Genomic DNA, 17,377 nt, shown 5'->3' with positions numbered 1-17,377 from the left:
GCCGAGCCTTTTTTCCCTATTTTTAATAGAGACAGGGTCTCACTCTTGCTCCTGCTGGTCTTGAACACCTGATTCAAACAATCTATCCACCTCAGCCTCCCAGAGTGCTAGGATTACAGTTGTGAGCTACCACACCCAGTCCTATTTTTACTTTTGGTACCTAAGCTCTTGGTCTCATATCCAAGAAATCATTATGAAATACACTCATGAAGTCCCTCCCCTCCAAGTTTTCTTCTGAGAGTGCTACAGTTTTAGGTAAGGAGTAGTGACTCATGCCTCTATCCTAGCATCTTGGGAGGCCAAGGTAGGAAGATCACTTGAGACCAGTTCAAGACTGGCCTGAGCAAAATGAGATCCTGTCTCTACAGAAAACCAAAAAAATTAGCCAGGCATGGTGGCACTCACCAGTAGTCCCAGGTTGGGGATGCGTAGGAAGGAAGATCACTTGAGCTCAGGAGTTTGAGGTTACAGTGAAGCATGATGATCTAACTATACTCTAGGTCTGTTTTGAGACCCTAAAAAAAAAAAGTGCTTTAGTTGTAGATCTTACATTTAGAGCTGTGATCAATTTTTGTATATGCTGTAAGGTAAGTGTCTAACTTCATTATTTTGCACGTGAATGAATATTCCCAGCCTCATTTGCTGAAAAGACTATCCTTTCCCCATTGAATGGTCTTGTTACTCCTGTTGAAAATCATTTGACCGTGTATGTGTGGGTTTATTTCTGAGACTTCTATTCTATCCTGGTGGTCTATATGTTTGTGTTTATGCCAGTACCACAGTTTTGATTACTGTAATTTTGTGGTAAATTTTGAAATCAGGGAATTGTCCTTTTTTTTTTTTTTCAAGATTGTTGGCTATTCAAGTTCCCTTGAGATTCCATATGAATTTTATTTTATTTTATTTTGGACAGAGTCTTACTTTGGTCACCCCTGGTAGAGTGCCCTGGCATCATAGCTCCTGGCTCCTCTGACTTCTGGGATCAAGTAATTCTCTTGCCTCAGCCTCCCTTGTAGCTGGGATGATAGTCACCCACCACAATGCCCAGCTATTTTTTGAGAGGCAGGATCTTGCTCTAGCTCAGTCTGTTCTCGAACTTGGGAGCTCAGGCAATTTGCCCATCTCAGCCTCCCAGAGTGCTGGGTCCATATGAATTTTAGATTGGGATTATCTATTTCTGTAAAAAGTGCCATTGGAATTTTGATATGGATTACATTAAATCTGTAGATCACTTTAAGTAGTCTTGACATCTTAAAAATTTTAAGTCTTCTAGCTTGGCACCTGTGGTTCAAGCGGCTAAGGCGCCAGCCACATACACCTGAGCTGGCAGGTTCGAATCCAGCCCAGGCCCACCAAACAACAATGATGGCTGCAACCAAAAAACAGCCAGGCATTGTGGTGGGCGCCTGTAGTCCCCACTACTTGGGAGGCAGAGGCCAGAGAATAGCTTGAGCTCAGGAGCTGGAGGTTGCTGTGAGCTGTGACACCACAGCACTCTATCTAGGGCAATAGCTTGAGGCTCTATCTCAAAAAAAAAAAAATTAAGTCTTCCAATCTATGAACACAGAATGTCTTTCCATTTATTTATGTCTTTTAGGGGTGGTGCCTATGGCTCAAAAGGATAAGGCGCTGGCTCCATATGCTGGAGGTTATGGGTTCAAACCCAGCCCTGGCCAAAAACTGTTAAAAAAAATCAAAACCCATTTATTTATGTCTTTTAAAATTTCTTTCAGCAACTTTTTATAGTTTTCAGTCAGTGTACATGTCTGTCGCCTCATTGGTCAGGTTTATTGCTAAGTATTGTACTCTTTTTGATGCTATTGTAAAGAGTTCAACTTTCGACGCACCATTCAACTGCATGGCTTTCCAACCACGTCTCAACTCCATGCTCATGCTGTCTTCCAATTGACTCTACTTCAGGAATATTGAGCCTTCCTGTTTTTTGTTTTGTTTTGTTTTGTTTTTGGCCGGGGCTGAGTTTGAACCTGCCACCTCTGGCATATGGGGCCGGCACCTTACTCCTTTGAGCCACAGGCGCCACCCGAGCCTTCACGTTTGATATTCTCATGTTTCCAGGGACCTACCCACTACCCATGGAATGGTTTTATTCAGACATTTCTTCCCTGCCTCTTGTAGCATCCTCTTTTTACCAAACTGATAGTTTCACCTAGAGGAAAATGAATTTTCTAGGCTATGTCCTATCATTGTTTCCCTCTGGGGAAATTGATCAGCTGTCAGAATCTTCAGGGCTGTGGACTTCAGGGGTACTCTTGGAGGTCTGGCCTATACTTCTCTTTGATCAGCTCTGTTAAGAAACCTATTTCTGGGTCACCCAAGGCTCAACGTTATGTGACCCACATCTTCCTCCTGTCAAACACCATCAAGGTCCCTGTAAAGTGGCAAAGAGGATACCAAAATTCAAGCTGATACCTGGGAAGCAGGTGGCATAGAGCCCAGCCCATAATGAGCACTGATTTCAGTTTCAAATTCTGTATATCCCAGTAGTCCAGAACCATAGGCTTAGTGCCCTATGGCACTTAGCTCAGTTTTCACTGTAAAAGAAGGATCAAATAGTTTCATAGGCCATGACATGAGTTTGAACTGACCACGATCAGTAGAAAGACAGCAAGAAGAGAGCAGAAGGATCAGATTACCACCATCCATATAAACCTCTTTTCAGTCTTGGGGGCTCCATCTCAGCTTGTGATCTCTCTCCTCCTACATAGGGCTACCTGGATGCTGGTCCACATGGCATGACATCTTATCTGGATGCATCACCATCTTGTGGACCCTACCCAAGGGCACAATTGCACTAGAAATTAGGGCAGTCCCTGTGGGACTATGGTGGCCCTAGGATCTTCTTCCACCTCTCCTGGGCCTTCTTCAGCTACTTGGGTGGACTGTAGTGACATAGCTTGGAACAATAACACAGTCTTCTGAGATTTGATTCTCTGACCAAAATGGGCCTGCCCTCCAATGTCAAGGCAAAACTATCAACATCAAATTGATCAAGAGAACCCCGTGGACTACCTTTCTAGTCTTTGGTTCCTAAGTAGGAAGATCTCAGATCCCCCTTCATACACCATCTGGAACTCTCTCTATTCTCTTATCTTCTAGGTCAGTAGTTTCAAAGGGCTTTCCTTAGAAACTCCCCACCCCAGAGAGTACTAGAGGAGGATCAAGCAGGAGGAATTCCAGCCTCCCTACCCCATTTTCTAGCTTCAGTCAAAGCAGTTTGCTTTTCTCTTACACTTTGAACTTCACCCTAATATTTGTGTTAGAACAATGTATTCCACTGATTTTACAAAAGGTTAGGAAACCAGTGACCTGTTTTAAAGGCACTGTTCTGTGGCTAACACCCCCAGAAGCAGAGCACACTCACTGGATTGTACTCTCACCACAGAAAGTTGGTGGTAAGACTTTCTGGTGGTCAACTCCTCCAGAATTCCAGCCACAAGTACTTATCCATTCTCTCCCCCAGGATCACTGGGAAGTACTTCTCTGGACAGAGAGCAAGATTCTGCCAAAACACATTCTGCTGGCCACACACGAACTGCAGCCCTGCCCTCCACACAGACACAGCATTGACAGACAGACAGATAGACACTTCAGGATCCCCAGGGCTGAACCCTAAACCATCCAGGTGAAATATGGGTGCACACATAGCCTTACTGGAAACCTCTGCACTGTTAAGTTCAGTCTGTTCTTCCTTGTCACTGCCACCAGGCTCTTGTCTTTGTTATTGTTTACTTGTTAAGAGTTCTTTATACATTTTGGATATTAACCCCTTACCAGGTATGTTATTTGCAAATACTTTCTCTCATTCCATAGGTTGCGTTTTCACTTTGTTGATTGTGTCCTTTGATGCACAGAAGTTTTTGCATATTTTAAGTCCTTGTCTCCCCTACACGCAGAATCCAAGGACCTCCTCCCCCAATCTGTCTAGCCAAACTTGTCAAGGAGTAGAGGAATTTGGGATAGGTTCTTCTGAGCTGCAGTATCTTAAGAGGAAGACTGAAACCAGATTCCTACCCACCTCTTCTCTCTCAACTTGCATGGTCAAGCCCCATCCCCAATTCAGAGACCTACCTTGATGCAGAGAGAAACCAGACTTTAACAGCAGGCTCTGTTGGGTGGGCCTCTCTATCCTAGGCCCCCTGATAGTGCTCCTGAGGTCTAACTTGCTGGATGTGGAGAAAGTCCCTGGTTTCCTGCACCAGCTTTCCAGATTTCTTCAGGGGACACAAGCTGAGCTTATAGCTCATTTTTTGCATCTCTGCCACTCCCATTGAAAGAGTGGCTATTGGGAGGGCTGAGACTTGTTTTATGGTGGCTATCCAATCCAGGTCTATGGGCAGAACTTGTTCTCTCATAGTGTGAACACTTGAGAGATTGGGTAGGACAGGGGAAGTCAGAGAGGAGGCAACAGGGTTCAGAAGTTGCCTGGAAGCTTGTGGAGGGGATGGAATGGTGGAGGTCAGAGTTAAGGAAAGGGTAGGCGTTCAGCAAGTATAATGGAAGATGTGCTAATATCGAAAGCTCAGGAACCCAAGCTTCCTGCTCTCTGTGGGCCTTTGAGAGGAACACCCCAACGTGGTTGGATTTGGTACTGGGGGTAAGGAGTCATCATTCCAGTGCTCAGTGCCTGTGGATGAGGCAGTAGGATGAGATAACTCATCTATATACTGTTTTTAAACCCAGAACCCTCCTTGATGTGAATGAGTTGGGGCATTGATTCTAGCCACTCCTACCTGGCTGACCAGCAAGGATGTACTTCTCTTCCCTGGACCCAGTCTGAATACAAAGTCCTTCTCTGAGGCCCTGCTATCTTAATATGGCAGGCATGATCTGAAACAGCATTTCCCGAACTCTGAGAACAGGAAGGTCAAACACAAAATGATGCATGTGTAGGGATTTACCCCACCAAACATACTGCGACTGCATCGCTCCCCACAAGAGTAGCAATGAGCCTTGAGGGTTTCCCAGGCCCCAGGTTTTCCTGATGGAAATCTGAGCTAAGTTCTCTACCACAACATCTGTAGGTCATTCTGCCCCTCAAAGAAACCTAACCTCGGAGCCCCAGGGCTGTCTCACTCCCCTCTACTTGGTTTCTCAGAGCTAACTTGGTGGGCTACCTTCCTGAGCTCCTCAGGCCGCTCTGGGAGTCTAGGAAGACTTGGTGTTCCCCAGGTCATTCCCGGCTTTGTTTTCAGAGGACCGAAAGCTGTTTGTGGGGATGCTGGGGAAACAGCAGGGTGAAGAGGACGTCAGACGCCTGTTCCAGCCTTTTGGCCATATCGAGGAGTGCACTGTCCTGCGAAGCCCAGATGGCACCAGTAAAGGTGACCTAAACTGACCCTGAGATTTTCTGGTAGCCCTTTCTCACTCTGGGCCACATGACCCTTTAGCCCCTGTGGCCTGAGCCACGCGATCCCTCTGTCCTGCCCCAGGCTGTGCCTTTGTGAAGTTCGGGAGTCAAGGGGAAGCTCAGGCGGCCATCCAGGGTCTGCACGGCAGCCGGACCATGGCGGTGAGGGCGGGTGCCCGGGCCGAGGGTGACGACAGTGGGGCGGGGACGGGCTGCTCCCCACGTGCGCTCGGTGCCCCTGAAAGGGCCTGATGGGAAGGCGCTCAGCCCAGGGCTGAGAGCAGGTCTGGGGATGGGGTCCGGGTCGTTAGCCACAGCCTCCCCTGCCCTGCCCAGGGCGCCTCGTCCAGCCTCGTAGTTAAGCTGGCGGACACCGACCGGGAGCGCGCCCTGCGGCGGATGCAGCAGATGGCCGGCCAGCTGGGCGCCTTCCACCCCGCGCCACTGCCGCTCGGGGCCTGCGGCGCCTACACCACAGCGGTAGGTGCCGGGCACCAGCGTGCGCGGGCGGGCGGGACGGGGTCCAGGGGACCGGGTCCGCAGTCCCGGCAGGCGCCTGCCACTTGGCCCTCCACACTTGTCCGTCTTCCCTCCCAAAGATCCTACAGCACCAGGCGGCCCTCCTGGCCGCGGCCCAGGGCCCAGGCCTAGGCCCAGTGGCGGCGGTGGCGGCCCAGATGCAGCACGTGGCGGCCTTCAGCCTGGTGGCCGCACCTCTGTTGCCGGCAGCAGGTACCGCTGGGCACCCGGGGACGCGGGGGCCTTTGGGAGGGGCTGGGCGCCCCGCGGCCTGACTCTCCAACCTCTTCTGCCACCAGCAGCCAACTCCCCGGCTGGCGGTGGCCCTGGCGCGCTCCCAGGTCTTCCGGCGCCCATTGGGGTCAATGGATTTGGGCCCCTGACCCCTCAGGCCAACGGGCAGCCGGGCTCTGACACACTCTACAATAACGGCCTCTCCCCTTACCCAGGTGGGCCGCCTGCTCTTCCCAAATCTCCCCGCAATGGAGTGGGGAGCGGGGTGTGGGGGACAGTGCCCTGGGTCCCTGGGAAAGGATTCCCTCTTCTTCTTGGTGCCTCTCCCATTCCCTGAGCGCCTCCCACGTTCCCTGAGCACCTGACTCATCCTGCCCCACCTTGCCTGCCTGGCTTCACTGTGGGCCTTGTGCCCCTCTCTCCCCAGCCCAGAGCCCCGGCGTGGCTGACCCCCTGCAGCAGGCCTATGCTGGGATGCACCATTATGCAGGTTTCACGGGGCGCTGCGCGGCCTGGGGAGGCAGAGGGAAGCGGGGCAGGGTTGAAGGGCCCTAGGAAGAAATAGGAAGATTTGTGGGGGGCTTAGGCTCTGTTCTGAGAGTCTACCCTCCCATTCCACCCACTCCCCAGAACGACCTCTCTTGGGGTGAGGGTTACTACCAGACTGGGATGAATTGGTCAAAGGTGGCCTGCTTGGGGCATGGCTCCTGATTGTCACTGCCCACTCCCACACTCCCACCTCTGTCTTCAGCAGCCTATCCATCGGCCTATGCCCCAGTGAGCACAGCTTTTCCCCAGCAGCCTTCAGCCCTGCCCCAGCAGCAAAGAGAAGGTGAGGGACTGGGGGCTGGAGATCAGGGCCTGGTGGGGCTAGACTCAGGGTCCCTCCTCTGAACCAGCCTGCTACTGTTCCTGCAGGCCCGGAAGGCTGTAACCTCTTCATCTATCACCTGCCCCAGGAGTTTGGTGATGCAGAACTCATACAAACATTCCTGCCCTTTGGAGCTGTTGTCTCTGCCAAAGTCTTTGTGGATCGAGCCACCAACCAGAGCAAGTGTTTCGGTGAGCTGAGCTCTGCCCTTGGGCCTTTCCCACTTCTAACTAAAGGATTCTCTGTAGATATTAAGATTGTCCCTCCATAAGGCAATGATGTCCAGAGATTGAATGTATGGCAGTAAGTGGGGTCACAGACCAGTGTTGGGACTAAGCCTAGGCCAAGAACAAGCCTTAGTTCAGGTTTACATGGGAAGATCAGGTGTCTGGACTGTGTTCAGCTAGATCAGGGCTTTGGATTCTGACCAGGGCAGGAGTCTGGATCTGGGGCTAGAGTTGCCCTCTAACTCCAACTGCAGTTCTGAGGACCAGAATAGAAGCTGTGGAAGGAGATAGCCAACATATTTCAGAGAAAGACAGGGAAACACCCCCGCCAACACACTGACCACTCCCCCGCCATACACACTCACTCAGAGTTGCTGCCTGTCCTTCCAAGAATCACACCTTTAGGAATCCCAGGACACTTGCCTATGAATGTGTGTCCATTATACACAGCAATGGAGGGATATGTGTTTGATATAGTTGGGGTTCACTGCAGACCCCAACCTGGGTTGGGAGTCGACAGCGGAAACAACACTGGGGAAAAATCATGACACCTTATGTGAACTTAATGTATAAAGTGTCAGAGCCTGGAGAGGCACACACTGACTCACATGCATGGCAGCAGACTGAGTTAATGCAGTGACTTTCTGACTTCTCAGAAATCTTTTATTGTTCTTTAACACAAAGTATATATGCAAAATGTACAGTTACCAAAAAATAGCATTAAAAGAATTCCAGGTCCCCACGAAGATTGGATAGAAGGAAAGGCTGGGTAACAAGCGGATAGTGTGTTTAGAAAGGGGGAGGAGAAAACTAGTTTCAGGGCAAGCAAGCCAGTTTCCCTAATCTAAACTGCCCATCAGGAGTTCAAAGGATTTAGCCCTGCTAAAGGCCTCCCCCACTCTCAGGGCTGCTTTGCCCTGTTTGGGCACCTCTGGGCTCCTTTCATCTTTAGTGGTGTTGAGGAGCCCCCAGGGATAGTTGTATCTGCATATTCCCCCTCCCATTGAGATGGGACACCCCACTGAGGAATTAGCCTATCTACCTCCCTCAGGATGGAACTGGCCTGAGGAGGATGGAAGAAGAGGGAGCTGGTCAGAGAGAAAGGAGGACCTGCCAGGCAGAGTTCCTAGCTAACCTCTCTGCCCACACCCTCCAGGGTTTGTTAGTTTTGACAATCCAACCAGTGCCCAGACTGCTATTCAGGCCATGAATGGCTTTCAGATTGGCATGAAGAGGCTCAAGGTCCAGCTAAAGCGGCCCAAGGATGCCAACCGGCCTTACTGATCTTCTCTCACTGACCAGCCACAGAAAGGTGAGTCCCTGCTGAACCTCAGGCAGATGGGGCCTCAGTTATGAGACCCTAACCCTAGCGTTGACACTCATTTTGGGATGCTGGAGGCACCCACTTCTGAGAAAGTAAGGAGAAAGAGGAGCCAGGAGTAGGATGGAGACTTTGTGCTTTTCCTAATTTATATTAGACAACATTCCTGTCCCCCTGGTCTAGGAGAGACAATTACAGTGAAATTGAACCAGTTCTACTCCATAGGCACAGGGGCCATGGGAATAGAGAAATTATATGTGGGGAGGGTCCAGGGGGCTGGAGAATGAGACTAGAAAAGTAGTTTGGGGGAAGCTTGTGAAGAGTCTTAAAGCCCATGAGTTCACACTTTATCCTGAAGATAATAAAGAACCATTGGGGAGTTTAAGAGGGGACAAGATACAAGGGCTGAGATAAAGGCAGTGAATGTGGAGATGTGGAGAGAAAAAAAAAATGAACTTAAGAAATAGGATCTGCAGGGCCAGATGGATGCTGGGCTCTGCATTTTTTCAGGGCTATAGGATGCCCTTTGCATCTGCTGGAAATTTGCTGTCCCCAGAAAGGTCCACATGGCTCTGTTGAGCTCCCTGAGGAGCCCTCTGGAAGGGATTTGGGGCTGGGGTCATCTGCCCAGGGCCCAGGGTCTGGCCTTGGTCCTGCTGCAGCTCCACTCCTCAGGAAGGGAGAAGAGAGGTCTAGCCGCTGATCTGAGATGTCACTGACTGGGCAAGTTGCTCTTTTTGTCTTACTCTCCAGAGTAATTTTTGCTTTTTTTTCTTCCTTTTCTCTTTATCAATTAATACCCAACAACAGATACCGAAGAGTGAGAAGAAAGGAAAGGAAAAGCAAGAAACGCTTGAGCAGCCCTTCCTGAAGGAGCAGCTGCGGACGGAGGTGGATCGGACCCAAGGCTGGTGCCTGGGGCTCAGGCCACTCTTAAGGATTGTTTTTATCAAGTGGGTTGTTCTGTGCCTGCAGCATAGAGCTCAGGCTGGCAGGGCGACTAGGCCTGGCTGAGGATTGACTATCTAGGGGGAACCAGCAGAGGGCGTTGGGGGTGCCAAGGGCTTCTCCACAAGGGAAGCCCAGATTTACTTCTTTCAAAATCATATCATTCCTTAGAGTTTAGGGACCAAAGGACTATTGCTTTTTTTTTTTTTTAAGAATATATATATATATAAATTAAAACAAAGAAACAAAAACCCAAGAGAAACGAAAAAGACAGTATAGAGTCTCATAAAAGCTGCCTTTAAATATTTCTAGGAGACAGGGTGAAGGAGACCCTTGATAGCCCCAGCCTAGGCATAGGGAGGCTGTGGAAAGAAATTTCTGTGTCTCATTCCCTCTTAAACCACTCTGCCCTTTTAAAAATAATTAAGGACTTGAAGTCTAGGCTCATATGCAGGTGACGAGAGAGTTATGGAAGCAGTGAAGCCACAATCCCACCATCTCCAAACTCAGTGAGCAACCTGAAAAGGAGGCTCCTCCCAGGAGGAGCTCACGTCTGCCCTGGCTGTGGCCATCCTGAGAAGCTCCTAGCCAGCAGGGGTGGGAGCCTCCCTTTCCTTCTCAACTGCCTTTCTTGTGAAACCACTGCTTCCCCAGCCAGGAAGAAAGAAGGAGTTGTGGCCACCTGAGCCTTTCCCTTCCCTGCCCGGATAGACAGGAGCCCTGCCTTTGGCTGAGCAGATACACTTCCTGTTTCCCCTTCCCATGAGCCTGCCCCAGGTCACCTTCTGTCTCTTAGTCTAAGTTTGCCCACCTGTAAAGTAGATTCAGGGTATATGTAGAGGGCTGTGACAACAGACTTGGAAGGTTTGCTACTGTATATACTGCCATTGAGAAGGGGATAATTTTCAATATGTAGAAGCTTCAGAATTAGAGGTCCCTCTTTACCCTGGACCTGGGAGGGAAGTAGATGTTTTGCCAAAATACTTCTTCATTCCTTTAAAAAGTACATCTTTCCTATGCAAGAGTGTCTCACATGTGCTTATCCAAGGTGCTTCTAGTTGGTGAGCAGTGTTCAGCTTAGAAGTGGTGTGTGCTCTGTCTGTTTGTCTTTGTCTGTCTGTTGTATACAGTGGGTGCCATATAAAGCTGATCAATGGTGGTGCTTCCTGCCTGCTTCTGTGAGATGGGCAAAAGATCCAGCCTAGAACACCATGACTTACCTTGCCTTGGTCAGCCTTTCTTGGGCCTGCCGGGCCTTGCACATATTTTTTCCTGGAAGGATAATTTTCCCTCCATCCCATAGACGTGGATCAACCTAGTCTAAGGCCCCAGGGGTGTGGGGTCACTCTAATTTCCAGATATTGCTGAGACTGGAGGCCTCTGATCTGATAGCACGTCAGATAGTAAAGGATATGGGGGTAGGGGGTGGAGGGTTCTTCCTTCATAACAGTTTCTAAGAAAACTTGTTCCCCCCTGTGCCTCTGTCTATGACTTGTTTTTGGAGGGAATGGGAATGAAAACTAGATATGACAGTAACATTACCAAGTAAAGTGTGGATATACCAGTACAATACTGACACATAGACTGACCACCCTGGGCACAAATAGTGACATAGAGCCCCTGCACATTCAAACTGATATTCACACATGGGCATAGCGTTCCCTAAGTGCTAGTGGTAAGTAAAGTGCTGGGTATTAAGACTCAGGCATGTTCCAAGTACTCAGAGTTAAGGGGAAAGAGAGACCAATAATGTAGTTCAAGTGGAGGGCCACAAAAGGTCTGTGCTGGCAAGAAACAGAGTACCTAATTCAGACTTTATTGGCAGGGAAGTCTGAGAAAGGCTTCCTGAAAGAGATTAAGGAGGGGGAGGATATTGGAGGATGAACTGAGACATTTGGACAAACCTGGTTAGACAGTTGCATCATTTAAAAATATATATTTTATTACCAAGAAATAATAATGATTACCATTTATTCAGTGCCTATCACATGGCAGATAATGGGCACAAGATAAGATCCTTTTCGCATTCCTAACTCTACCCTGAACCTTATCATTAGGAAGACATGTCAAGGCACTTGAACCAAAATGGCATTTAAACTATTTTGCTTCATACTTTAGTCAGTGGGCTAGGGACTGGCAGACTATGATTCCAAAACTTCAGGGATTGGCAAACTATAGCTTGTGGGCTGAATCTAGCTTGTGGTCTATTTTTGTATGACCTACAGATTAAGAATGGTTTTTATATTTTTAAACATTTATATTTTTAAAATGTTCTCAAAACAAAACAAAACAAAACAAACAAAAAAAGAAAATGAGACAGACCATATATGGCCCACAGAGCCTAAAATATTTATCTTGTCCTTTAGACAAAAAGTTACTGTCCCCTGGTAAGATCATGGAAGACTTGTATAATGTCTGATGAGTCTGAACAACATGGTGTTTGTGTCTCTGTTTGTGTATGCATGTATTAGTATGGACCTTTTCAGTTTCAAGTGTCAAGAACCCTACTCAAACATGTTTAGACCAATAGGGAATTGATTGGCTTATATTATTGATATATCAAAGGCTTTGTCTGCCTTCAAGCATGGCTGGATCTAGGGGTTCAAATCTCCATCTCTTGGCTCTGCTTCCTTCTATATTTTGACCTCACACTAGCTCTAGTTCTAAAACCTTAGGGAAATCTTTGGACAACTTTGGAAATGTGCCCACCACTAGGATGGAAGAGTAGGCCACCATAATCAACAACTTCACCAGGACTGTGTGGCGGTGGTAAATGGGTCACCAAAGGAAGGAGTGATGGGCAGATAAATAATATGTGTCTCCTGGACTCCACCCTTTCTTGCATTGACTAGTATTGCATACTTTCTTAACAAATGTTCACAGTTGTGACTGCCTAACAGTGCGATGATCCTAGACCCGACCAAACACATACACACCCACTTCCCAATGGGAGATAAAGCAGAATCACATCCAGTTGCTTTATTGAGCCCTCAGTCCAGTGTTATGTGCAATTCTTGATCAGTTCTGTATATGACTTCTTATGATTTTGTAAGCTATGGATAAAAGATAAACTTATCTGCCCCCATATACTGTATACTGAATGTATACTTAACATGAAATAGTGGAGGGAAATAGTTTAACAAGTTTTTTTAAGAGACAGGGTCTCACTATGTTGCCCAGCCTGGACTTGAACTGCTGGGCTAAAGCCATCCTTTTACCTTAGCTTCCTGAGTAGCTGGGAATATACATGTGTAGCACTGGATAACATTTTTTAATTTTTTTAATTAAAAAAAATTTTTAGAGATGGGGTCATGCTATGTTGCCCAGGGTAGATTCAAAACTCCTGGGCTTAATCCTCCTGCCTCAGCCTCCCAAGTAGCTGGGACTGCAGGTGTGTGCCACTGTGCCTGACAATAATAGTTTTTCTTTTTTTAATCTTCCATTTGGAATAGAGGAGAAAAAAATGGTCACTAATCTACAGCATATAACACATACTTCTGGATGGTGGAGTGAATTTCTTAGTCAACAAAACTGATTGTTCTTGGTCCTTTCCACTGGGAAACATCTCCTTTATCCATTGTTCTTTCAGAGAGGATGGCCCTTCTGGAATTGAAGCATCCCCCTTCCCTTTGACATGGTTTTGGGTTTAAAGATTGCCTTAGAGATTCTGATTCCTGGGCACCCTCTGGGCAGGAAACAATTAGCAAGAATCTTGCTGAGTCCTGGTCCTCCTGTCTGAATCTTGCCCTTGTGGTTTCTGTCTTTTACCAAGAGGTCACACTTTGACCATTTCCCTCCCCCTCAGCTTCGTGGCTTCCATAATGACCTGTCTAAGGTGGTGAGACACCTTATTCTGCTCAGTGCCCTCAGTGCACCTATTTGGCATTTGACTGGTTCATGCTCCAGTGGCCTTGGCTCCAAGCAGACAGTCACAATCCTTGAGTGGTACTGGCTTCCTGGCCTCAGCCCTGAAGAGATGAGAACTGGACTGGCAGGCACTCTTTGGCCAGCAGCCTGCAGCTTGCTCTACTCCTACCTGTCTGACCCTGGCTTGTTACTAAACTGAAGCCACATTACCAAAGGACTCCAGAGGGGAATCTGTCAGAGGGGATTTTAGGGGCCCTCTGAAAAACCTCTAGAGCTCGGGGCCTGTGGGCAGAGTCCTCAGCCTTCAGCAAAGCCCTTGGAATGAATGAATTTCTCTCCCTGGATATAACCTGGGTGTCCTGGATGTAGGGGGACAGGACCTTTAATCTGAGATGGAACTGGTAACCTCTGACCTTGGAAGCAACTCCGGATTTGCTGTGTGCTGTGACCAGACGGGGAGGCTTAGCCCTGGCTCAGTGAAGCAGAGGGTGCTACAACATGGAGATCACAGAATCTCACTTGATCCTTTCCAGCTTTGGTTGTAATCTCTGTGTGGTCACTATCCTGACTGCACTTGCCCTATCCTGACACAGCCAAATCTAACAGGTATTCAGAGGCTGTGTATGGCCTCTGGGTCTCCTGCCAAGGCCAGTCTCTTTGTGCAATTATGTTAAACAGCCCTGTGCTCTTTGGTAGAGCCATAGAAGAAAAAAACCTTGAGCCAATGCAGGTCACGCAGCTTCCCTTCCAAACTATAGCCTGAGCCAGGTGAGGTCTGCAAAGAGGTGACCAAGTCAGTGCCAAGTGCAAACTAACAACTGGTAGAGGGCCACTCTTTTCTCCCCATCTCTGACTTAAGACACAGCTAAGTGTCCTCTGCCCCCTAGAATCCTGGGCTGACCAAAGCTTTTGACTGGCCATCTGTAGACAGGATTTTGAATTTTTAAGGTTCTGGCCTCCTCCCCTTTAGCTGACTAAGAAGAGCACAGAGACCCAGAAGGCAGACAGGCTGCAAGCCTGGGTCCGGCTTTTCTTAAGGCAGTGGTTCTTAACCTTCCTAATGCCATGGCCCTTTAAAACAGTTCCTGTGGGTCATGATCCACAGGATCAAGTTGAAAACTTCTGTCCTGGCTTGGCACCTGTGGCTCAAGTGGCTAAGGCATCAGCCACATACACCTAAGGTGGCGGGTTCAAATCCAGCCCAGGCCCACCAAACAACAATGACGGCTGCAACCAAAAAATAGCCAGGCACCTGTGGTCCCAGCTCCTTGAGAGGCAGAGGCAGGAGACTCGCTTGAGCCCAGGAGTTGGAGGTTGCTATGAGCTATGATGCCACAGTACTCTACCCAGGGGGACAGCTTGAGGCTCTGTCTCAAAAAAAAAAAAAAAAAAAAGAAAAGAAAACTGCTGTCCTGAGGGATATCTTAGGTGATTAGCAGCAAATCCAAGGGTCAATAAAGAGAGTCCATGGAATGAGCCTTAGCTTCCTGGGGAGTAGTCCAGAAATGGCCAGACCCAGTGGTCTAGCACTGCGCTCTGAAGAGGAAGCCTGTGATCTGAGTTTGATTACCTGCATTGGAATAGGAAAAATCAACTGTGTCCTCAGGACTCAATGTTGGGATGGATGGAGGCTTTGATTGTATCTCCATGTCCTAACCCAAGTACTCTAGAAAGTAGACTCTGAGGCAAGTATTGACTTTTCCTTGGGAGGTGGCAGTCCAGGATGGTGAGGGGGGAAAAAGATGGAAGCAATGCAGGGCAGTGCATTACTGTGTTGGCCACTGCTTCACATGACCTATAAGGAGACAGCAGGTCATCCGACAGGCTTGTCTGCTGAGCACATGAAGTTTACAAGAGGAAACTGCACCTTGGAGCAGTTCACTAAGGGGAGATTTGAGAGGGAATTTATCTACCTATTCCCCTCTCATCTGCTTCCATTGGCTAAGAGTCACCCCACAGGAAGCTGGTTTCCCTGCACATCTCAGTTGCATCATCTGCCCCTAGGTGTCTGTTAGGAAATTCAGCTCTCATGGCCTGTTGTGTGGCATTTCTACCACAAATGTGGAAGTGGAAGGGCTAGTTGGTACGGGCAGGATGCCTACCAAGAGAGATAAAGAAAGATGTGTGGCCGGACATGGTGGCTCACACCTGTAATCCTAGCACTTTGCAAGGCTGATGCAGGTGTATTGCCTGAGTTCAGGAGTTTGAAACCACCCCAGCAAGAACAAGACCCCATCTCTACTAAAAATAGAAAAATTAGTCAGGTGTTGAGGCTGAGGCAGGAGGATTACTTGAACCCGGAGTTTGAACCTGTGAACTAGGCTGAGTGCCATGGTAAAACAGTGAAATTCTGTCTTAAAAAAAAAAAGGATGTGGCCTAGGGAATCCGAGAAGATGCATACGTTTTGTCCCCTATATATTCTGCTATCTCTCAGAGGATTCACAGCCAAAGGCCCCAGAACTCCCAACTCTGAATTCCAAGCCAAATACATCTTATTTAATGTAGGGGGAAAAGGAAGTATTCAGGTGTGGCTTAGAGGAACAGGATTGGCCCTTTTTTTCTGGAACTTCTAAGGCCCTAAACTCCATTATCTTCTGCTAGATTCTTCAACTCTGTGCCTTTATTCTCACTTGGAGAAGAGAATTTGGCTTTTATAATCTATAGATGCATGATTATCTGACCCCTGGCAGTCTGGATTGCTGGCCAAAGGCAGAAAACACAACTCGAAACAGCCATATGTGGTTCTGATTCTTCCAGCATGGCAGAACCCTGCACTACAGGACCTTATTGAAAATCTCAAGAAGAGGCCAACGTGCTCCAACACCCTGACATTTTTTCAAATGTATCTCTTTAATCTCCACTTTGATGGTTGTATGACTTGAATCTCAAGATAAAATTGATGATCATTTAACCAGCTGATTTGATACCAAATAATAGAGATTTCCAATTTCCCCCGCAAGTGGGGATGCTCAGATCCCTACTGCCTCCATTTCACTTCACTCCCCTTAATTCCACACTTCATTCCATGTCTGTATTAGGATTGATTTAACTGCAAGTTACAGAAACCAACACAGACCAGTTTAAGCAAGAAGGGAACTGAGAAGTGTAGTTGTGTTACTGACCTTATGCAGGGCTCAAGGTTTCATTCAGGGGCTCAGACAAATGTCACCAGGTCTCTTTCCACTTCTCAGGTCTCTGCTTCTCTCTCTCTCTTTTTTTTGCAGTTTTTGGCCGGGGCTGGGTTTGAACCCACCACCTCCAGCATATGGGGCTGGCGCCCTACTCTTTTGAGCCACAGGTGCTGACTTCTCTGCTTCTCTTTATGTCTTGGTCTCGTTCTCTGCCCTGCCACAGACAAAATTTCTCCACCTGGCAGGGAGAGCTGGGTGCCAGTAGCATCACTATCATGTTCTCTTAGCACTATGGCTTCAAAAGCCAGAGAACTCTTTTTTTTTTTTTTTTGGCAGTTTTTGACTGGGGGCCAGGTTTGAACCCGCCACCTCTGGTATATGGGGCCGGCACCCTACTCCGTTGAGCCACAGGCGCCACCAAAAAAAGCCAGAAAACTTTGAGGGGGAAATTATGATTGGCTCTGCTCAGGTCACAAATCCATACCTGAACTCATCTCTTTGGGAAGGATGATGGTCAGGCCTGGTGCAATGGGTCATGTATCTATCTCTGTCAGGTGGTAGGAGGCAGGAGGCAGAAATGGTATTGTGACTTCCAGCCCCACTAAGTATTTATAAAGTATAAAGACATGTCCTATATGGCCTATAGGAATGTATAATTTGGCCTGGCTGGAGTGTAGGATACATGTGAGGGGGGAGGTAGTGAGACTCAAGTAGGGGCTGCCATACACATAGAAAGAGTGTAAGTTTTACTTATTCTGGGGTAATAGGGAGTCATTGAAGGGTTTTTTTTTTGGTTTTTTTTTTTTTTGAGACAGAGCCTCAAGCTGTCCCCCTGGGCAGAGTGCCGTGGCATTACAGCTCACAGCAACCTCCAACTCCTAGGCTCAAGC

The 17,377-nt window shown here is 48.1% G+C and overlaps 1 protein-coding gene across 32 annotated transcripts in view; it reads left to right on the top strand.

Annotated features, from left to right (window-relative positions):
* Window positions 1–10,965, top strand: part of CELF6 (CUGBP Elav-like family member 6) — a 33,874-nt gene extending 22,909 nt beyond the window's left edge. For 3 of the 32 annotated variants that reach the window (XM_023510026.1, XM_012801843.1, XM_012801842.1), the window contains 9 exons: window positions 5,214–5,342; window positions 5,451–5,530; window positions 5,705–5,845; window positions 5,968–6,100; window positions 6,187–6,336; window positions 6,549–6,611; window positions 6,873–6,953; window positions 7,040–7,122; window positions 8,375–8,503. In XM_023510026.1, coding sequence (XP_023365794.1) covers window positions 5,214–5,342; window positions 5,451–5,530; window positions 5,705–5,845; window positions 5,968–6,100; window positions 6,187–6,336; window positions 6,549–6,611; window positions 6,873–6,953; window positions 7,040–7,122; window positions 8,375–8,503 — 989 coding nt within the window. Of the gene's footprint in view, window positions 1–5,213; window positions 5,343–5,450; window positions 5,531–5,704; window positions 5,849–5,967; window positions 6,101–6,186; window positions 6,337–6,548; window positions 6,624–6,872; window positions 6,954–7,039; window positions 7,184–8,374; window positions 8,532–9,350 lie in introns of those variants that run through there. The other 29 variants (XM_023510024.1, XM_023510021.1, XM_023510020.1 and 26 more) reach the window with 15 other exon arrangements.
* Window positions 10,966–17,377: the final 6,412 nt, after the last annotated feature.

Source organism: Otolemur garnettii, unplaced genomic scaffold (genome assembly GCF_000181295.1).
Source record: "Otolemur garnettii isolate 467f Iridium unplaced genomic scaffold, OtoGar3 scaffold00011, whole genome shotgun sequence".
NCBI lineage: Eukaryota > Metazoa > Chordata > Mammalia > Primates > Galagidae > Otolemur > Otolemur garnettii.
Note: the sequence above shows the minus strand (reverse complement) of the source record. Positions and strands in the feature narration are given on the sequence as shown.